The following is a 20,290-nucleotide window of genomic DNA, read 5'->3' on the forward strand; positions in this document are numbered from 1 at the left end:
ACTGCCTTTGAGTTCTTTTAATTAAGAGGAAAGTCTGAAGATCCAATCCACCACACTCTGAATACACACACACACACACACACACACACATGGAGTACATAGACTCTCCAGCTGTCTGGAAAAAGAGTGGAGGCTAGCTGCAAGGCAACAGGACAAACTGTACAGTAACAAAGGCATTCTGTCTTTGCAAGAGCAAACTTTCTGCAAGCTTTCATCTACAGGCCAACAACACAGCAACGCCATCTGGCTTTGTGGTGCAGTTGGTGTGTCGCTTCTCATAAGTACTGCAGCATAAATGTTCTCAGACATACAGTAAAAATGCTGTGTGTGTGTGTGTGTGTGTGTGTGTGTGTGTGTGTGTCTGGGGTGTGAGAACGGCTATATGAGCTTGTATGAGTCCCCATATAAAATAAGAATGCACATGCACATGCCTCCCGCCTCCATGTGCACACACACAAACATACATCTGCACACATGGACAAAATGCAAACATTACACATTGTAATTAGGGGAATTCAACAGTGGGCCAAAACTGAAACAGGTTAACAAGGGGAAAAAAATCTTCGGAACATCAACAGCAGCCAGAGAACTGAATATTTAAATATTTCAGGAACCGCTTCCAAGTGTGTGCTATTTTCAGAACTGATCCATAATTCAACATTAGCATTTTCCTCCCAAAAACCTTGAAATCCTTAAGTCTGCTCTGTAGAATGTTTCTCTTTATCTCAACTCAAAGATACCAAGTCAAAGGGAAACCTTTTTTTTTTTTTTTTTTTTTTTTTGCTAAAATTTGACAACTTTAGCAAACAAGCTACAACTATCCTGGAAAGACAGTATCTGAAATGAGTATCCCGTAAAGATACACTTACAGATCATTCTGTGCCTGTGATGTTATCATAGAAACAATGTTTAAAACAGGCGCAGTGCATACAGTACAACACACATTTAGAGCCTGGGAAAGGCATGTCTGCTTCAACAGCAATGAGCAAGATTTTGAGTGAGTCGTCTTAGTTTCATGTCACTGTTTAGTCTGGGAAAAATGTTTATCTAAAGTTTTTGGCTTCTGGAAATGTCAACACTGCTATGAGCTAAAGTTCACATAGATGTAGAACAACATAAATGATGGCTTTAGCTGTCAGGTGTGAGTCTAAAACTGACTGAAACAGCCTAAACTATTAGGCTTCTTTTTATTTGCAGAATGAATGATCATTCTTTTTTAGATGATATATATCTTTATGCATACATTTACAGTGTAGAGCACACCATACTAAATAAAGAAAACTCATATCTTACAGTATACCTGGAGTCTTTACTTTAACCTCTGTGTATTGGTGGTTGTTATCCCTGTATTGATCACCCACTGGAAGTGGTACCCCACACTTAATGTGTCAGTCCATCACTATAGACAATAAATACAGCAATGAAAAGCAGCAGGAAGGAAGGAAACGTCTAAAAACACAGAAGCGATCTACAGTACAAGAGTGTCAGAAAACCAGCCATCCATCCAACCATTATGCTTAACGCTTATCCTCATATAGGGTCGCCCAGCTGACAGTGGGTGAGGGCGGGGTACACCCTGGACAGGTCGCCAGTCTACCACATGGGCCGACATACAACCATTCACACCTACGGGCAATCTACAGTAAACATAAACCTGCATGTTTGGACTGTGGGAGGAAATGTTCAAGTACTTCCTCATTTTCACAAAGTGAACTACTTCGTCCATGTCTGAGCGTCAGTGGTTTAAGAAAACATCAACACTGAATCACTTGAAGAAAAACGCTGTTGCTCTGTTTACTATGGTTTGAAACTTTTCAGCATGTTACATTTCTGACCACGCCCCAATCAGTGATGTCACAGAAGCTGTTTTGCCTTTAACAGCTGAAGAAAAACCAATAATGTGACATCACTGATGAGGGTGTGGCCAAACATGAATCCTGAAAATATTTCATTTGATCCAAAACCACTTGCAATTTCAGACATTAGGTGTATCTCCTTTAAAAATACCTTTGCTTTTAATTCAAGGAAAACTGAATATTTTTATTAAACTGGTTGGTATATAACAATCCTGTGCATTGGATGTTCTCTCTCTAACTCTCTTTTAAGTTAAACATTTTTTAATGTTGATTCTCCACATTACATTCCAGTTGAACATCCTGTTTTATCAACAAATATTTCACACTCCCAGCGTCAGTCATCTAAGTAGATGTGCGCCTTGTGCGTTTTGTCAGAGGTTCAAGGTTCAAAGCAACAAACAGCATCCTGCACCTGCTGCAGGTGAGACAAAGAGGACTGGCCAGGTAGAGTGAGTTGCAATGATCCAGCCTTGAAGGAGACGAATGTGATGGTAACAGTTTTCATATCAATGCACGAGCTAATGTCAGCAAAACTTTCATCAAATGTTCTTTCAAACTCCAGAGACAGAAAAAGCCACATCTGTGTTTGTTTGACTGCACATGAAATAACAATGATGATTTTTTTTTTTCGCTTCGGGACAGTTCATCACCCTTTAAAAGCCAAAAGGGGAAACATGTTAGCAAACAATTTACTTTTCCACACATCCAGTAGTCACAGACCAACATCAGCATTTGTTGGCATATTTGGTTTCAGCTTTTGATTTGATCTGCACCAACTCTTGAGAAAAATATCCATCTCTTTAGCTGCTAAATGCTCCACTATGTTCACCAGCTAATTGCTAACTTCATGTGTCTGGTGCTGAGCAGGCAGCGTACAGTGGGTTTATCAGAGCTTTTGTTTTTGCACAGAACAGCCTGCTGCTGTGGTTAGACATGAGGCTGATGACTGAATCAGACCAGTAAAGTTTGGTGCCATAAAACCAAAAGAGTGAGTTTAAAGACAGTGAATATCTGTCGGATGAAACCTGTCGGGGAGTTCATCACTGTGAGCGACACCTTTTAGCATTTGACCCGTTGTTGATGTAAAAATATCAATTAGTGAAGCTTTAAGGAAAAGTGATCAACCCCACTAGAAAGGAAACTGCCCACATTAGAACAGAAATCAAGCTATTTCCCATAGAAATCACAACCTAATCTGCTTTTGACCTTGTCACCAAACTACAGCTGACCCCTTGCTGGACAGTAGCAGCCATATCAGACGGCAGACAGGGAGGGGGACTTCGCTGCCCTCTAGATGCACCCTGTAGCCTGCAGCCTTGGGGAGCCCTGGTAAAGAGAGATTAGCAATGTGTGTGTGTGTGTGTGTGTGTGTGTGTGTGTGTGTGTGTGTGTGTGTGTGTGTGTGTGGGGACCCCGTACAGAAGCTCTTCCCATTCTTTCTGTCTCCCCCTTTTCTCTCTCTTTCCACTGCTCTAATCCTTAAAACCTCTAAATCCTCCCTCCTCTCCCTCCTTCTGTGCCCCAGGTCGCGATTTCTCCGTCTGCCCATCTGGTGTCAAGGAACAAACTCTGCCCAATCTGCACCTTGTATTGTGCCGTAGATAAGAAAAAAAATGTTAAACAATACTACTACTAATACTGTTTACTTGTTCTTCTCTGCCTTAATATCAACAACAGTGCCTCCATTAACCCCACCCCAGCCTTAAGGCCCAGTGTGTACGTCCACCCCTGTCTGAAATGTCTACAACATCTCTGCTGAGTGCATCAATATTTTACACATTGCTTCTATATTTACATTTTGGAAACCTCAAAGGCTCCCAGGGGTGGATGGGAACTTGGAGCGTTGGGCTGCAGAGAAAAGATTTCCTGTTGTGTTTAGACAAGTTGTTTTTTTTTTTTTTTGTTTGTTTGTTTCTTTATTGACGTCACATCGTCGGAGAGGTTGGTCACTTCTGTGCTCACTCTGACAGCTCTCCTCTGCTAACATCCTCTGGATTAGGAAGTCAATGGAGGTTTAGCAAGTCAATGAAGGAAGTCTCTGAAGTCTATGATGTATTAGATGTGGACAATGTGTTCGTTAACGCTCTGAATCAGAGATGGAAAAGCCCAGGTGCTGGCTTCTCATGACCTGACCAGAGCCAATTATTAGCCCAGAACCAGGTGTTCTGGCTCAGCAGCAGACCAGGACACTTCAGTGTCTCTCATGCTGGAGGTTAAAGTCATGACAGATAAAGTCCCATATCAGTATAACCTTATCACTGCCAGCTGCTCAGGTCTCAGGCAACGCTGCAACCACATTGGACAGTGCTGACCAGGTGGAATAGTCTTGACGTAAGGTACAAAATGTTCTTTTTGGATGTGGATTCTCACTGCCGGGGGAAAGCAGCGTTGGCTGTTATTTATGGTCGCCTCTGCCAATGAAGATGAATTTCATAGATAAGGAGGTTGCTTTGAATTATAATGCTTAAAAGAAACACTAACATATGGTTTAAAGGTGCATATGTTTGTTGCAACCATGTGAGCTTTCATTGGCTCTGTGACCAAATGAAGCCTTTTAAATTCAGATAACATACCTGTTGCACACTACTACATGAAAGTATTGATGACGCCCAATCACTGTATATGATAATGCCGTACAATATTAAAAGTACTTAGGAAATTGGAGGGGCCTACAGCACTAATTCTGAACACCTTGTTCACAATCTAATATTTTGATTCATATTCTTATACCACGCTGTAACAGAGTTTGTTTCTGCCCTAAATGCCAAACAAAAAACAACATTAGACAATGTGTGTATCTTCCTTTCTTTTATCCCTCACTCATTTATTCTGACCCATATAAATTAACTTTGGAAAAAAGGGTTATTCTGTTTTTATTTTTACTACTAAACTACTGTATGTTATGCTCGTTGGTAACGTCAGCATTTTAGCAATTAAACCTCATTATTCTATGTGAAGTCATTCTGGAGAGCAGCATCAGCTCAATGACCAAAATGGAAAAAATGGAGACCAATTTTTAGCCGGAGGTACATTAAACTAGGAGTGAAACATTTAGTTCTTCTCTTAAGCCAGGTCTAGAATTGTACGGTCTAACCCTAATAAAGCATATTCTGATGCACAGAGTGGCTCTTGCGTGTATGTAAAGTCCATATAAAGCTTTCCCCTTGATAACAACACCCCATCGCTCCTGTCTCCTCATATCCATTCAGTATCCTGCAAAATAAACTGTAGTAAATATTAAAGACCAGCAATTATTTGAATGGTTTTCTGAAATCACATTTCTCCTTTGTCCATGCTGTGCTGGTCCCATCAATGATTAGCCAGATGATGAAGCCATTATTGACTGAACCTGAGCCTGTGCCTCATGGAACATTAAATACATCACTTCCTCTCAAGGGGCTCGAAAGCAGCTATCACCCAGCATCCCTTTATGTTGCAGTCAGGAAATGAAAACAGCCATTAGAATCAGACCAAGCCAGAGTGCTTATAGGATGCTGAACGCTTGCAACGACAATATCCTTTATGATAAATCCAGAAACAGGGCCCTCACGTGTTTGAGTGCAGGTGTGGATAGAACAGATTAACATACAGGCCCAGCTCAGTGCAGGTTCTGGTGGTTCAAATTGCCATGGCTTGTGGTGGAAACCCCCGAGGCATCAAACTGCAATGTAATAAAGCCTTTGTAAGAGGCAGCTGAAGCACACCCAGCCCTCATCACACTGTAGTGTATCTCTAACATCATGTGTTTGTGGAAATGGTGAATTTCAAGTGACCTATAGCTATCTCCTGCGATTTAACCATGATGCTCCTTCAGTGCCTTGCAGTTTCTGCACAGCCCATAGCATCTCTCTGAGACCTATCACTGCTTATTCTGATTCTTACACAGCTCCGATTCTTAGTGTTTGGCGATTGTTTGACATCTATTCAGTATACAGAGGGTTTTTAAAGGTGCCACAATGTAGTCGGTGTCTTTTACTCTGTATCGTGTCCGGTTTAGGCCTGCTAAGATTCCCAACCACACCCCATCTTCTTCTCTCCGCCGAGGGGAGCGCAAATGATCGTACACACCGCCCCACCACCGTCCGTTTATAAAACGGTTTGTGTCGCTCCAGGCCTGTGAGCTATAATATCATAGTTTTTCTCATTATTGTCAAAGCGACCTCTCTCTATCTCTCTCTCTCTCTCTCTCTCTCAAACACACACACACACAGACGCACACATACACATTCACTCCTCGGTTGCAAAAATCTACAGCGATAAAGCCACTCCAGCCTGCATGCGTGCGTAAAAGGAAAAGCAGAGCGGTGCTGGATGTGTAAACTGAGGGATGGGGTGCAGTCCCCATTGATGAAAAAGAGTAGCTGAAGGATAGATGATGCTATGATTCATCCTCAGCGCCCCCCCCCCCCCCCCCCCCACCCCCTAACTCTCTCTCCCCCACCAGCACTGTCACACCCCATCCTCACGGCCCCATCTACACCTTTAACACGTTTGACCCTGTTTCGGGTCATCCTCATTGACTGTGACCGTATATTGTTTTAATTTAGGCTACTGATTGATCCCGACAGCATTCACCCTCATAACCATCCAGATGCATGTCTGATGGTGCTGACTGCTTTTAGAGACACTTCCTGTGCTGTTACTGCTCTACTGTTCCTTTATATTGGTGGGTTAATTTTGGGGAACGCACGACTACACCACACCACCTCTTTAAGACGAACGTACAAGTGCAGAATGATGGCAGAGCAGAGGAGATGAATCGGCTAATGGTTACTGGAGGTGATGGGTGTGTGATGTTGACCACCACAATGGTAATACTGGGTCCTCATTAGTGTTCAAGGGACATCTTTCTACCGGGTTTTGCGATGCGTTACGCGTTTTAAGTTCCACGGTAAAGGGAAAAATGTTGCTCTTACTTTAGCATGGCTTGTTCTTTCTCCTCTTCCTCCTTTTGCCGAGCCATCACTGCCATGATGATCTTCCTCTCCTCCTCGGTGAGGTGGCTCAAGTCCGGCAGATCCGGCATGGATGGCGGCACGGTGGGTGGGCGAGGGCCGCCCTGGGGCCCCACCGAGGCGGACATCTTTTCCACCACCACCACCCCACCTCCTCCTCCTCCTCCTCGGCGTGTCGTTTCGGCTGACAGGTTCCCCGGAGCGTTTCCGAGCCACACCTCACGACATGGTCCGCGGGCACAGCGGCAGCGGCAGCCGCAGCCCTGGCGAATAGTGCAAGCCGCTCATGGTTGCAGGCACCCCCGGTTGTGCTTTTGTTTGTTCTCTCTCTGGGTGTTTCTCCCACCACAGTCTCGTCGTCGTTCCCCCCCACCCCCCGCCTGCCCTCCTCTCCCCTCCACCGCCCGGATTCACGGGGAGCCCATCTCCGTTTTTTCACGCCGGGAGTTGAGTCGAGCTGAGGGGGCCCCTGGTTCACTCGGCTGGTTTGTGGTCCCTCCGCCGTCGTCGGACTGGAGCAGGATGTTGGGCGGTATAGGCGGAGTCCGTGCTGCTTCTCCTCTCTCTCTCTCTCTCTCTCTCGCTCTCTTTCTTGCACTCTCTCTCTCTTTCTCTCTCTCTCTCTCTCTCACCCTCTCTCTCGCTCTCTCTCTCTCTCTTTCTCTCTCTCTCTCTCTCTCTCTCTCTCTCTCTCGCTCTCCCCCTGTCTCTCTCTCTCTCTCGCTCTCTTTCTTGCTCTCTCTCTCTCTTTCTCTCTCTCTCTCTCTCTCTCCCTCTCTCTCTCTCTCTCGCTCTCCCCGTCTCTCTCTCTCTCTCTCGCAGTCAATGGGAATGCAGCCCTCTTTCCTCTTCCTTTATTGCGGTGGCGCGCTTACTCATGTGAGAATACACACCATCATCACATGCAAGCGCAGCTACACATAAACACACCTTAGCGTTTTATCCAATAAACATACGCAAAGACACGCACACACTTAGTAAACAAAGTTCAAAAGCGCACAGAGGATGTTTGGCCTATAACCAACCCGATACTCACGCGTGTGTAGCCTGTGTTGCAGCGACAACATACACATGATTGAATGATGTCTGTGTGGCAGGTCGCACTCATTCGTCTGTTTCAGCACCATGGACAGCTCGTCTGAACAGCACCGCTGTCACAGATTTTATTTCCCAAATCTCTCTGTAGTTTTTTTCAACAAACTCTACCTACGCTACCTCACGGTTATTTGAATCTTATGTAGGTTATACCGAAACTGGTAACCGGTGGATACTCTGTAATGCATTTTTTAAAAATATATTTTCCAAAGAGACAATGATCTATATAAATGTGCCAGTGTTTGCCAAAAACGTAGCCTAACCTTTTCTACTTCCCTTGGTCTTATGTTAAATTAGCATTTTTATCTTATCTTAACTTATCTTAGCTTACTTTATCTTATACTTCATCTTATCTTTGCTTATAGGTTAAGTCACGACAACTCACCGGGCCACTTTTTATGTGATATTTCGAATTATTTAAAACAGTGCAGGAGAGAGACTCATTTCCTTTGTTCCCTGTAAACTTTTGTTCTTACAGTTGTCAAGGGTGACGCTCCCTTCTCGATCAAACAGCTCCTATCAGAGCTACTACAGTCCGGCCCCTCCACGCTCGCTTCGCATTCAGATCCAGACTCTCAGGCTACAGTCTACCGATCCGGAGCTCTTCTCCCCGATGACGTAATGCTGGGTGAATGGTTGAGTCCATCCAGCAGATGGCATTAACCCCGGCTGCCGCTGCCGCTGTCACCCAGCCTCCGTCAAGTGACGTCACCGAAGAGGTGACTGTACCGTGGTGACGTCAACTTCCCATGGTGCAGAATTTTGTCATCATTTAGGTCGTGACTAGGGACCACCAGCTTTAAGTGATACAGTCGTGCCAAGGCAGAACGGATCTTTGGTGCAGACCTCGGACTATAAATAAACCCTGAGTGGAGTCTGTGGGAGGACAGGGAGGCCCTGCTTTAATGGGTCTTTTCTTTAGATTTAAGATGTGCAACATTTACTCTGTCAACCCTAATGATGCTTTGTTATTGGTCAACTCGACACAGGCTGTAATAAAGAGGATAACATGCACGTAGTTTATCACAATTGCGAGTTAATGAATACCTTAGTAAGGCATGAGAGTGATTAGTAAAGTCGAGTTTGCGCTGTTTGAAGGGAAGTTTATTTCTTTATCACCTTTTAAACACAGACGCAATTCATTGTGTTTCAGTTAGACATTTAAAAATACAAGAAAATAGTGACATGATGCGAATTAAGAATAAAAATTGATTTAAAACATTGAAATAATATAAATAAAATAGAATGTAAAAGGACAAGACGTGTCTCGTCATGGATTGGCAGGGAATGATAATTGTTCGTGGACTTAAATAATAAAATACATAAAGGAAAAGTCGAGTAGTTACTTGGCTAATGTAGTGTGAGGGAGACGATTCACAGAACTGGTTGGTGCTTGTAAGAGAGCCCCCAGCTGGACTTCACCGACTATGAAAAGGTTTTATTTAATTTACATATGTTAAAGTTATAATATGTAAATTTTCCACATTAAAATGTGTAAAAATGACTGGACCTATGTTGTATATTTACTGAGTTGTGTACATTATCCCAAATGTTTCCAGCAATTCTCAAACCAGAGAAATATCTGAAAATGATACCTGTAATTTGGTCGCATGTCAATGACGTCATATTCCCGTGGCATGTGTTAGTGTTGTTGTTGCCTGCCAGATACTCAACATTGACTTTTATCTAGTTTTAACTCACATACACTTTTTACACCTTGGCCGTTTTCAACTCTATATTTGAACCAGATGAAGGATTGTAGTCGTCGGACGTCTGGATCTGAAGTTATTAGAGAAAAAAGTTGAGTAAATATTAGACAGCTCAGCTCCCAGCCGCTGGAGACGTCCTGCCCTGTGTCCACTGAAGCACGTCGGCAAATCACTGATTTTTAAAGTGAAACTGTCTTTTTCGTTTACTGGTTTTAATCCCCTGGTCTGTTCTGGAGAGGAGGACACCTCTGTGGATAATTCGGCTGCAGGTAAAAACCTGCTGAATGTCTGGTTCATAAGTTATTAAAGAAACATAGGTAAGTAGTCCCTGTTTCCAGCTACTCCCTGTTCGCCTTAGAGCATCGGCGAATCACTGATTTTTAAAGAGAAACTGCTTTATGGGTGTTCCTACCTTCCTCTGAATGTCTGGTTGATAAGTTATCAGAGAAACAATCCAAACAAAGGTTAGCATCAATCTCAGCTCCCAACCCTTCCCTGACGTCTCTGTCCTCTGTACAGCGTCGGTGAAACACTGACTTTAACTGGAAACTGCTTTATTCAGTGTTTTTAATGGTTCTTTTCCTGAACTACTGACATTGAAGGAATCCAAACCGGGAGAAGTTTATGGTGATGGTGGTGAAGACAACTCCCAAGATCCCATGCTATGTGAAAAGTTATAGGAAAGGGCTTTATCCAAAAATAAACAGGATTTAAGAGGTTAAACTGGATTACTAAATTTTAATATCGTCAACAAGAACAAAAAATGAATTTGGAGCATTTAAATCTTGAGCCTTTGATTTGAAAAAAGATAGTTATAAAACAGCAGGGGGAAAAAAGCAAAAACAAAAACACTGAAAAAATAGCACAATATTTTTTAAATGAATTCAGTTTAAAATAGACGTAGGCCTACTGAATGGAGGAAACCAGAGCCCTGAACCCCAAACCTCCTGTACTGTAAGTGATAACATCCAAAATATTTGCCTAAGTAACCTATGATATCTTGAACATTGTCACAAATACTTGTCAGTGAATGATTTCTATAATATTCAATAATAGACAGTAAGTCTTACTTTTGGTTTGTCTACCTTCTGATCATGACGTGGCCTATAAGGGAAATAAGCTGCTACTGTGAGATGGAAGATTTCCCCACAGAAACAGGCTGACATCTCCATATATCCAATTCAGAATATGACCATCAAGATTTGACAACAATACCCTCACCATTGTGAATATACCGACATCTAGTGGACACATGAAAACACTGCATGTACAGAGAGAATTTAAACCTCTTCACTATGTAGGAGTTAGTGGCAGCTCAAGCGACTGTAACAACAGCAGCCATTGTCGCCCCAAGTGACAACTGAGGGATAGCCTAATATGAAGTGCTAAAAAATAGTGAAACTGTAGCAAAAATATGAAGTCATAAAGTCTGCAAAGTGACAATGTCTAATTATTTGTTAACATTAACTAACATTTAGTAGCCAAAAGCTTTTAGTCACACGAGGCGAAGTAAAACAATGAGGCTGAACTTCAAAATCAAGACCATCCTTGGGGTTATTAGTGCACCAGCGTCCCTCTTAATTGCAAGTACAATACATTATGTTAATGGAGCAATCATTTTTACAAAGACCTAATTGCAAATTAAAGGTAGGAACGCTGTGTACTGTTTAGCAAGTATTCTTCTGTCTAAAAGAGCTACTAAATTAACATTTTCTCGCCCTGTCACTGAATAAGCAGTAGTGCACACATAAGGCATGTTCACTACTGTGATGTCACTATTATTATTTTTTTAGCAGTAAATCTCTCAAGAAAAGGGTGAAAAAAACATAAATTTCAAGTATAGACAAATTAAAAATCCCACCCTGCCCTCCCCAAAAATCAATCCAGATCTGGGGCAGATCTGGATCATTTACTATTGATTTAAATTTTTTTCTCTGAAGTCTGTTGTATGTTGCTTTAATGCCCTTCTACGTACCTTTGAACTAAATTTACACAGGCTCACAAAGATTTTCATAGTTAAATTAACTGCTTGTGTGGACTTGTATAAGATCATGAAAGAAAGTAAAAGCAAACACTCTCTGAATGTTAAAATAACACTGCAGCTGCATATTCACCTTTTGTATCCTCTTCAAAAGATTGTGTGACATTCTCATGGAAAGAACACACGTGACATTGAACACAATAGTATCATGGCTTTCATATTTTTGTACAATGGCAGATGAAACAAGTGGAAGGCAGATGTTTTTTTCTCTTTAGAAAACTGAAAAACCAAAGATGCAGATATCCAATGCACAACCAGACACAAGAAGGTTTATAGGAAATGTAGTTTTAATTTAGAGAAGTACATCACACATTACATCACAGAGACATCCATCTTGACAATAGTCTATTTTGTTCATGGTGACTGAGTGATACATATTAGTATAACATTTCATTTTCATATTTTCCTCGACCTTTTATGCTTTCACTGGCAACAGAAAAAATACAAACAAGACTGGAGAATATCTTCTTTCTTTTATCACACTATGTATCAATCCAAGTGCATTTCCTTTATTAGGCTCACAGCGTCACCTAATGTGTAAATCTGGTATTTCAGAAGGCGAAGCTGGAGGGCAGTTGGTAGAGTTGTTTTCACTGGGCTTTGAATAAATGTGGCGGTTTAATTTTATTTAGGCAAAACATATATATATATATATATATATATATATATATATAGACCTCTTTAACTTGTGTATATACATACATATATAAAAAATCTGGTTCTATCTCTAACACTAACACATTCTTCTTACACAATTTAAAACGGTTTTATCGGTTTGCTAATTTTTTCTGACAATTTTTTGAGAATGGCAATGAACGCTGCAGATAAATTGTACTGCAGAAGAAGAGACATATGATGGATTTGGGGATAGCTTTCAGATCTGGGTGAAATAATAACAAACTCTCTTCCTGGTTCATTTTAGTAGACTTAAGAAACTCAGATCGTTTGGGATCCAGGCTGTCTACTTGCTGATGACCTCTGTGTCCACATCTTCTGTGCGGGAAACCACTTTTCCATCAATGATCTCTTCAATCACCACCTTCCTCCTCTGGGTAATGACTGGTTGATCTGTAGAGGGAACCAAAAACAAAATCAAATCTGTAGCATATTTCATTTTAATCGGCAAAGAGCCTAAAAATACAGCAGTGATGTCAACTTACGTTTGACCTCTTGTACGACGACAGTTTTGCTAGAAGAGAAAATGAGAAATAAGGAAAAAGTAAATTTTTTACCATTCTTACTGTTCAAGATGGAGATAGTACAAATGTTAAACTACTGATTCGGGAGACATGAGCGTGGTTTCAAACTTCTCATATAATGCAGAAAACTGTTAAACCAGTTATTTTTTTTCTAAACAGAATTCACACATCCTTACTTTTCTCCATCCAGCAGCCGTCTGTACTCAGCAATCTCCAGCTCCAGCCTAGTCTTGATGTCGAGAAGCACCTGGTACTCTGTGGACTGCCTCTCGATGTCCGCCCTCACCTGGCTGAGCTCGCTCTCCAAGCTGTTGACCATGGCCTGGAGCTGGCTGAGCTGCAGGCTGTAGCGGGACTCTGTCTCTCCCAGTGTGCCCTCCAAAGCAGATTTCTACATAGGAGACAGAATAAAGAGCAGATATGAGACTTTATTCACCACTAATTGCTTGTTTTCTTATTCCACTTTCTACTTAAGTTGCCAGAGGAAAACAAAGTGACTGACTGACAGGTTTACTGACTGCTATTTATAGTATTGGTCAAACACGTTGTAAAATATGTTACTATGGTATGTGTGTTGCACACGCCACAGTATCATAAAATGACACACAACAGAGAAGATTCATGTTGTATTGTAGTGAAAAAATACTGCATGAAAATGTGTGCTGCAGCTTCTTTTATGTGCATCTGTGCATGTGGAAGAATGTGCCGTACCAGGCTGATCTGGGACTGCAGCTCAATCTGCAGGGACTGCAGCGTCCGCTTAAGGTCGGTGATCTCGGAGCGGGAGGTCTGGAGGGTCTCTGTGCTGGTTGTCACCTGCTTGTTCAGCTCGTCAAACTGGAAGACATAAAATTAGACATGAATATTGTCACAAAGGTATTCAGGCAATGAGGTAATCGCTTGCTGTTTAGTTAAATGTGGGCATGAGATGATGATACGAAAATGGTTTTAAGAGGTTAAGTGTATTGTCTCGCTCCGCTCACCTTGACCTTGTACCAGGCTTCCATTTCACGGCGGTTCTTGTCAGCGATGCCGTCATACTGAGATCTGACCTCCTCCAGGATCCTGGACAGATCCTCCTGGGGCTTGGCGTCCACCTCCACCTTCACAGAGCTGGCAGTAACTTGGCTGCGCATGGCCGCAAGCTCCTACGGGCAGGACGACAGTCAAAGGTCAGGTAAGGTTAAAGATAAAAAACACTTGGAAAGCAAAACAAGGAAAGGGATCCTGAGACAAAGAGCCAGTCTGGACCAGAGTTTAAGTTGGATTATGTAATTTGTGACAGAAGAATTGGCACATTCTTGCTTTTAATAAGGACACGTTAAGTCACTGTCATCTGAGATGTCTTGCAATCAGATGACATCTTATGAGTCATTATTTTTGTCAGCTCCCTTTGAGCGACATAACTTGAAGGCACAGCAGAAATCCAAACAAGTTTAGTATAAACTAATGTTTGTAGAAGAGAGTGATAACATCTCTTGGCAGGCATTTGGCAAACAGGTGACTTAACTGTCTCATGAGAACTATTTTAATGTTGTTCTTACCCTGTGATTAAATTACATGAAATGGGTGGATCATATTCCCTTCTGGTCATGTGAATGAACTATCCATGCTCTGTTTTGTTTTCCGATAATTAATGTAAAAAGTAATAACCGCGTAGATACAGATGATGACTTGACACCTGGTCTTACTGAGATGTTGTGATGCTCTTCCTAACAGTATAACTCTCACCTCTGCATGATTCTTCTTTAGGTAGACCAGCTCCTCCTTCAGGCTCTCCACCTGCATCTCCAGGTCAGTCCGGGTCATGGTCAGGTCATCCAGAACCCTGCGCAGTCCGGCAATGTCCGCCTCCACCGACATGCGCAATGCCAGTTCATTCTCATACCTGCGAAGAAAGCAGCGTGGATGTTTATGTTACTGCACCCGCTCCATTATTATTCAAACAACAACAATTCAAGGTGAAGCTCCACCAAAACCAGTCACACCTGTTTCATCACGCTGTTGACCATTACACCCCCGGGGACAATATGTCCACATAGCATGAACTGCCTGAATGAGCATGTGATGTAAGCCTTCTGCCATTATAAAAACATAGCAATGCTAATAAGGGTTTTTAACCATACAGGGATCATTCCACTCACTTGACTTTGAAATCCTCTGCTGCCAGTCTGGCATTGTCAATCTGCAGCATCAGTCTGGCATTGTCCTGTGAGGCGACACTTATCTAGAAAAAAAACAAGCATTGTCAGTGATTTCTTATCGTCATATAGTACCTATCACAAAGGTGTGTTAGCGATTCATTATCTAGAATGTGGGCTGACAAGGTTGGTTTGATCAGCAGAGTAGTTTACTTTACGCCTGACTTATGCTGAATGATATCAGGCAATTATCACATTTGCTCATCAAGTGATTAACATTACTCTTGACAGGGTTGGCAGGTGCTGCTGAGAGACCCAAAAAAAAAAAGAATAAGGGGCTTTAGTTTTAAAGTCCAGCACGCCAGCTAACTTTTTCTTTCTGTTACCTTGCACATGCACACACTGTATATCATCCATGTTGCTCTTGATATATTAAGTTTCTCGTGGTTTTCCTGATCCACATTATGAAGGCACATGGTTGAGTGATACTGACTAGACTTTAATGAGAACTCAGTAAGGTTGGAAAAATTAGTAATGAATAAAATGTTTGCTATGATGGGCTGCATTCTTATCTGTGGAGGATAAACTAATCTTCTTAGTGCAGTGTATCATGTCATATGAGGATGAAGATTTAACATGATATACATGAAAAAATTATACTTCTTTATATGGTGGTTGTTTCTTTACCATATCCCAAATGATTTTTTTTTAAAGTGCTAAGAGTTTTCAGACTGGAAAAAAGCACTATAACATTTGCAAGTTAGCATATATTTTAATGTTGATTATTAACATTATTTTACAGTAGGAAAATAGAGGTTATATAATTAAAGACACGTCGTTACATATTTATATGAGGAGAGTAAAGCTCACCTTTCTGCGCAGGTCGTCAATGATTGCCTGATACTTGCTGTAGTCCCGGACGGTGGGGGTCTGCTTAGCGTACCACTCGCGGATTTGGCGCTCCAGCTGCGCATTGGTGGACTCCAGAGAGCGCACCTTTTCCAGGTAGGAGGCCAGGCGCTCATTGAGATTCTGCATGTTCATTTTCTCGTTGCCTGTGAGGGAGAAACTGCTGCTGCCTCCCCCGCCACCTCCGAGCGCCGCCGCCAGGTCAAACCCGGAGCCGAGGGAGTTGGAAGCGTAGGACACCTGGACGTTTCGACCACCGGCACCGCCATAGACGCTCGTTCCCCGCCTGGAAATTGACAGTGAGGGAACCGAGGACATGGAGAAGGCGGATACGCCGGAGCGGTATGAGGCGGTCATGGTGACTTCTGTGAGACTCGAATGCAGTGTTGAGTGAAAGTTGATAAACCTCAGGAGCGGTGAAGAGGAGCTGGTGCTGAGGCCGCCCGCAGGATAGGTTTTTATAGTCTCCTTCCTGGAAGTGGGTGCGGCCCAACAGGTAGATGGAAAGATGCTGATGCCACCATCACAGGTGTGACCGCGCAGGGCGTGGTGGGTTGGCATTCAGGTTAGTGCCCTTAACATTTAACGGCTGTCACGGTGCATTTCACTAAGGCGTGTGAGGCATTGTTCATTCATGTTGTCACCTTTAATTTAAGCCTGTCTGTCTGACACAGTTAAAGGAATACTTCCTTCAATCCCTTTATAGGTAAACTGCGGTTCATTTACTCTAACCTTAAACAGACTGATTTTAACTATAAAAGCATCTCCCAAAACTGTCATTTTAGTAAAAAGCATGATGTTCCTCTTTGAATTTTCAGGACGCAGCTATCAGCCTGCATGCACAGGTACAGGGCAGCACAGGTACACCAGAATCTTGTTTGTGTCTCTCACAGTCAACTTTGTAAAAATGCAGTAGACATACATGTTGAGTATGCAAATGTGACGATTAGCAGGTATACTGTATACTACTAGGGCTGCGATGATAACAGCATAACCTCAATACCAAGGATGCCTATCACCACAACATATTTTTATTTGTTCTATTTCATTTTTAGTTCATAATTGAACTTAACTGTAACTTTAACTTCTTTTTTCTGATCCCCACTAGCTTCTGCTACAATGGTTACTAATCTTCCTGGGGTCCACAGCACTGTAGCCGTCAAATGTCTTTTAAATGTGGCAGGTAGTGAAGTAGCCTCTTCGTTTGACTTTGTTAGCTCAGTGATACTAAAATTAGACACCATGCTCCATAAAGGTTTTTGTGATTCGGCTAGCTCCTTTTAGCTTAACATTTATTCGAATAGCAAACTTAGTGGGGCAATTTCATTCAAAGACCTGATGACTATACTGAATTGATTAATGTTATATTATTATGCAAATGAAAGACAGACAAACAGCACACGCACACAGCACATTCTATAATAATAATTTTTTCACATTTTACTTAAGTGTTTTAACATGCTAACATTTGGTAATTAGCAAATTATTGGATAAACAAAATTTCTGACCACTCGTTGAGGCTAGGCAAAAAGTCAGAGGATCACCTCAGTCAGCAAGTTTCGGGGCACACTGGTGGCCTAATGGTTAAGGCATACCACAGGCTGGTGGTAGCTACAGGCAGAACACCCAAACATGCATCTTGCCCACCCATTCAAATTTAAGATTTTTGTGGAAAAATAGCAAAGAAAATGCCAGTACCATTTCTTCTGCTTGATGAGCAGCTTATAGCCGCCTCCAAAGTCACCCACTGCCCACCTGCTCTTCTCCTCTGTCCACACTGTCTGCTGGAGTTATGCGCCGTCAGGTGTTCAGTTAATGCCATGAGGTGGTATACAAGTGTTTTTTGGCATGGAATAAACACTGTTGTCTGCCACTTGACTGTAGAAGTTAAAACACTAATCCCATGTAGAGTAAAATACAACTCTCACCTCAACTCTCACTCTTTGGCAATACAATTAATTGTTGCTGAAATATTCAGTCTTGACCAAAGCAACAAACTGAAAACCAACAACGGAGCCAGAGTGCTAGCATTGCTGATAAAAATGTAGGCAAATTACAGCTGCTATGCATAAAGAAGTTAAAGGGGCAAACCTTTTAAACAGTGGACTTTTTTTTACACATACTCTACATTGACTGAAAAAGGAATTCATGCATCATTTATTGCACACACATCCACACAGACTGTAAATATTCTCCCACACTTGTATGTATAACACGGCGTGAACCATGTGGTGCCATGGTGCTTGAAAACCTGCCATGGAGCCATTTTGTTTTTGGCATGTCTTTTATTTAAATGTCATGTTGTTATTAGGTGTAGGCACATATCTCAGAGATCATACAGTGAATTGCTCAGAAAACCCATTTGTTCCTGTGCTCCCTCAGGCTGTTGCTGTTATTACCTGCTAGGACCTGCGTGTACTCTCAAATGTACATCCCCATTAGTTAGACCTTTAAAGTTGGATCAGTGCCTTGACCTTTTTGGGTTCATGCCTCGAACCAACACCTCAACTCGGATTTGAGTCACAACATGATTAGTTTAAGTGCTTCATCCAGTCCTACAGTGATTGTTTCGTGCCATGTTGTGGTTTGATCATATCCAGGCAGGTGTGTGTTGCCAAGTCTGTCATCCATCCATTATCTATACCCCTTATCCTTATAGGGTCGCGGGGGGGCTGGAGCCAGTCCCAGCTGACATTGGGTGAGGGCAGGGTACACCCTGGACTGGTCACCACTCCATAACAAGGCTGACATTCAGAGACAAACAACCACTCATGCTCACATTCACACCTATGGGCACTTTTATAATCGCCAATCAACCTATTGTGCATGTTTTTGAACCGTGGGAGGAAGCCGGAGCACCCGGAGAGAGCCCACACAGGCTCAGGGAGAACATGCAAACTCCACAAACTCCACACAGAAAGGCTCCAGGCCCAGGGTTCGAACCCTGTGAGGTGACAGCGCTAACCACTGGGCCAGTCTGTCAGCATGTCTTAATTAAGATTACCTTGATATGCTAAAGGTGTATCACACAAACTAATCACAAAAACACACAATGTTCACCGACCCCCAGTGTCAGATGACTGACTACAACAGTGTTTAGGTGTTCCCAAACATACATTGCACTTTTTAGCAATCCCCCTCTCTGTCTCCTACCTACCTTGTCATGACTACTATGCAAATAATGTTTTACTGGGCAGGTAAAAGTTGATCTTGGCAACAGTAGTGGTATACTCCTGGATAAACACATAAGCTATAAAAACTGTATTACTCTGTTTTTTATAGCAGCTGCCAAGCGCCCTTGTTTCAAAAACTAAGAGTCATTGTGAAACTGAATAGGCTCCTTTTCCCATGAAAAACGTTTGTTCTCATAAATCACTCAAATTGTTCGTAATTACCAGCTTGGACGATGTGAAACAGATAATTTAGAAGTGAGTAGCAGCTGTTAAACTGTAGTAAATGGGTGGACAAGTGGGTGCTGCCCCTTAATCAGGTGTTCTTAATCTGTTGTTCTTGATCATTTTTTCCCCTACCTTTCAAGTTATGTTCAACAACTGGAAAAATTAGGGAACCTCCAGTCCATCAGGTTTCTCTGACGTTGCTCACTCTGAAGCTGGCATGTATTATCATATACGCTTCTTTTGTTTACCAGTGTTTTACTGACAGAGGCGCTTAAAGTGAAGTTAGACTGAAACCGGATCTTAAATTATAGTTTAAACTAAGGTGCTTTTTAATTAGGGTAACACTGACAAAGGACATTACACCAGGCTTAATGTTTAACAGTCAAGCTTAAAGGAGCTATATGTAAGTTTTGCTATTGCTACATAGCCAACATTAGCATTAACAGCTGTATACTTACCAGTTTAGAGGAAACATTGCGAGTTCAGCATCAAACTTGATTCCTTTACTCGCCAAGATCTGTCTGTCTCCAGAGGTGGAAAGCAAAGCTCCAAAGAAGTGGCACTGATTAGAGGGAGTCATTTTAACATATTGTAATTGTAAATGCAACGATGGCTGAAACTCTCAGCAAGACTGGTAAATAAAAAGCTGTTAGTGATAACATGGGCTTTGTAGCAAGAGCAAAACCTACAAATAGCTCTTTTAAAGTCAGGTTATAATGACATTGGAGTATAAACCAAGCTGGAGTTTAAGCCTGTGGGTGTTGCTCTGTCCCTCACAAAAATCACAATCACAAGTTGAGTTAGTTGTCTTGAGACACGGTTTCTTAATAAATTACTACATTCAGAAAACTGAAAACTATGTTAGTTCACTCAATAATGAAAATAATTCATAGTTGCAGCCCTACAAACAATATTTTACCATGATGGAGTAATTCATTTTGCATAAGAACTGGTTAAACTATAGATCTACAATAAAATATCATAACC

General features: G+C 42.1%; 3 protein-coding genes across 8 annotated transcripts in view; 1 reads left to right on the plus strand and 2 right to left on the minus strand.

The window, feature by feature from the left end:
• The window catches only part of rims1b (regulating synaptic membrane exocytosis 1b), a 76,671-nt gene extending 69,140 nt beyond the window's left edge, over window positions 1-7,531 (minus strand). For 2 of the 4 annotated variants that reach the window (XM_056373013.1, XM_056373010.1), the window contains exon 1: window positions 6,773-7,523. In XM_056373013.1, coding sequence (XP_056228988.1) covers window positions 6,773-6,939 — 167 coding nt within the window. In that variant the 5' untranslated portion in view covers window positions 6,940-7,523. Of the gene's footprint in view, window positions 1-6,772 lie in introns of all 4 variants that reach the window. The other 2 variants (XM_056373014.1, XM_056373011.1) reach the window with 2 other exon arrangements.
• Window positions 7,532-11,925: 4,394 nt separating this feature from the next.
• Window positions 11,926-16,470, minus strand: LOC130167054 (keratin, type I cytoskeletal 19-like). The gene is made up of 8 exons (XM_056373019.1): window positions 15,867-16,470; window positions 15,000-15,082; window positions 14,587-14,743; window positions 13,839-14,003; window positions 13,567-13,692; window positions 13,032-13,246; window positions 12,817-12,845; window positions 11,926-12,724 (listed from the first exon to the last, which is right to left on the minus strand). Exons 1-8 carry the CDS (start codon window positions 16,464-16,466, stop codon window positions 12,618-12,620), a joined length of 1,482 nt encoding a protein of 493 aa, XP_056228994.1. The 5' UTR covers window positions 16,467-16,470; the 3' UTR covers window positions 11,926-12,617.
• The window catches only part of krt222 (keratin 222), a 28,683-nt gene continuing 24,782 nt past the window's right edge, over window positions 16,390-20,290 (plus strand). For all 3 annotated transcript variants that reach the window (XM_056373016.1, XM_056373018.1, XM_056373017.1), the window contains exon 1: window positions 16,390-16,470. The gene's annotated coding sequence lies outside the window, so the exon portion shown is untranslated. The remainder of the gene's footprint in view (window positions 16,471-20,290) is intronic.

Source organism: Seriola aureovittata, chromosome 3 (genome assembly GCF_021018895.1).
Source record: "Seriola aureovittata isolate HTS-2021-v1 ecotype China chromosome 3, ASM2101889v1, whole genome shotgun sequence".
NCBI lineage: Eukaryota > Metazoa > Chordata > Actinopteri > Carangiformes > Carangidae > Seriola > Seriola aureovittata.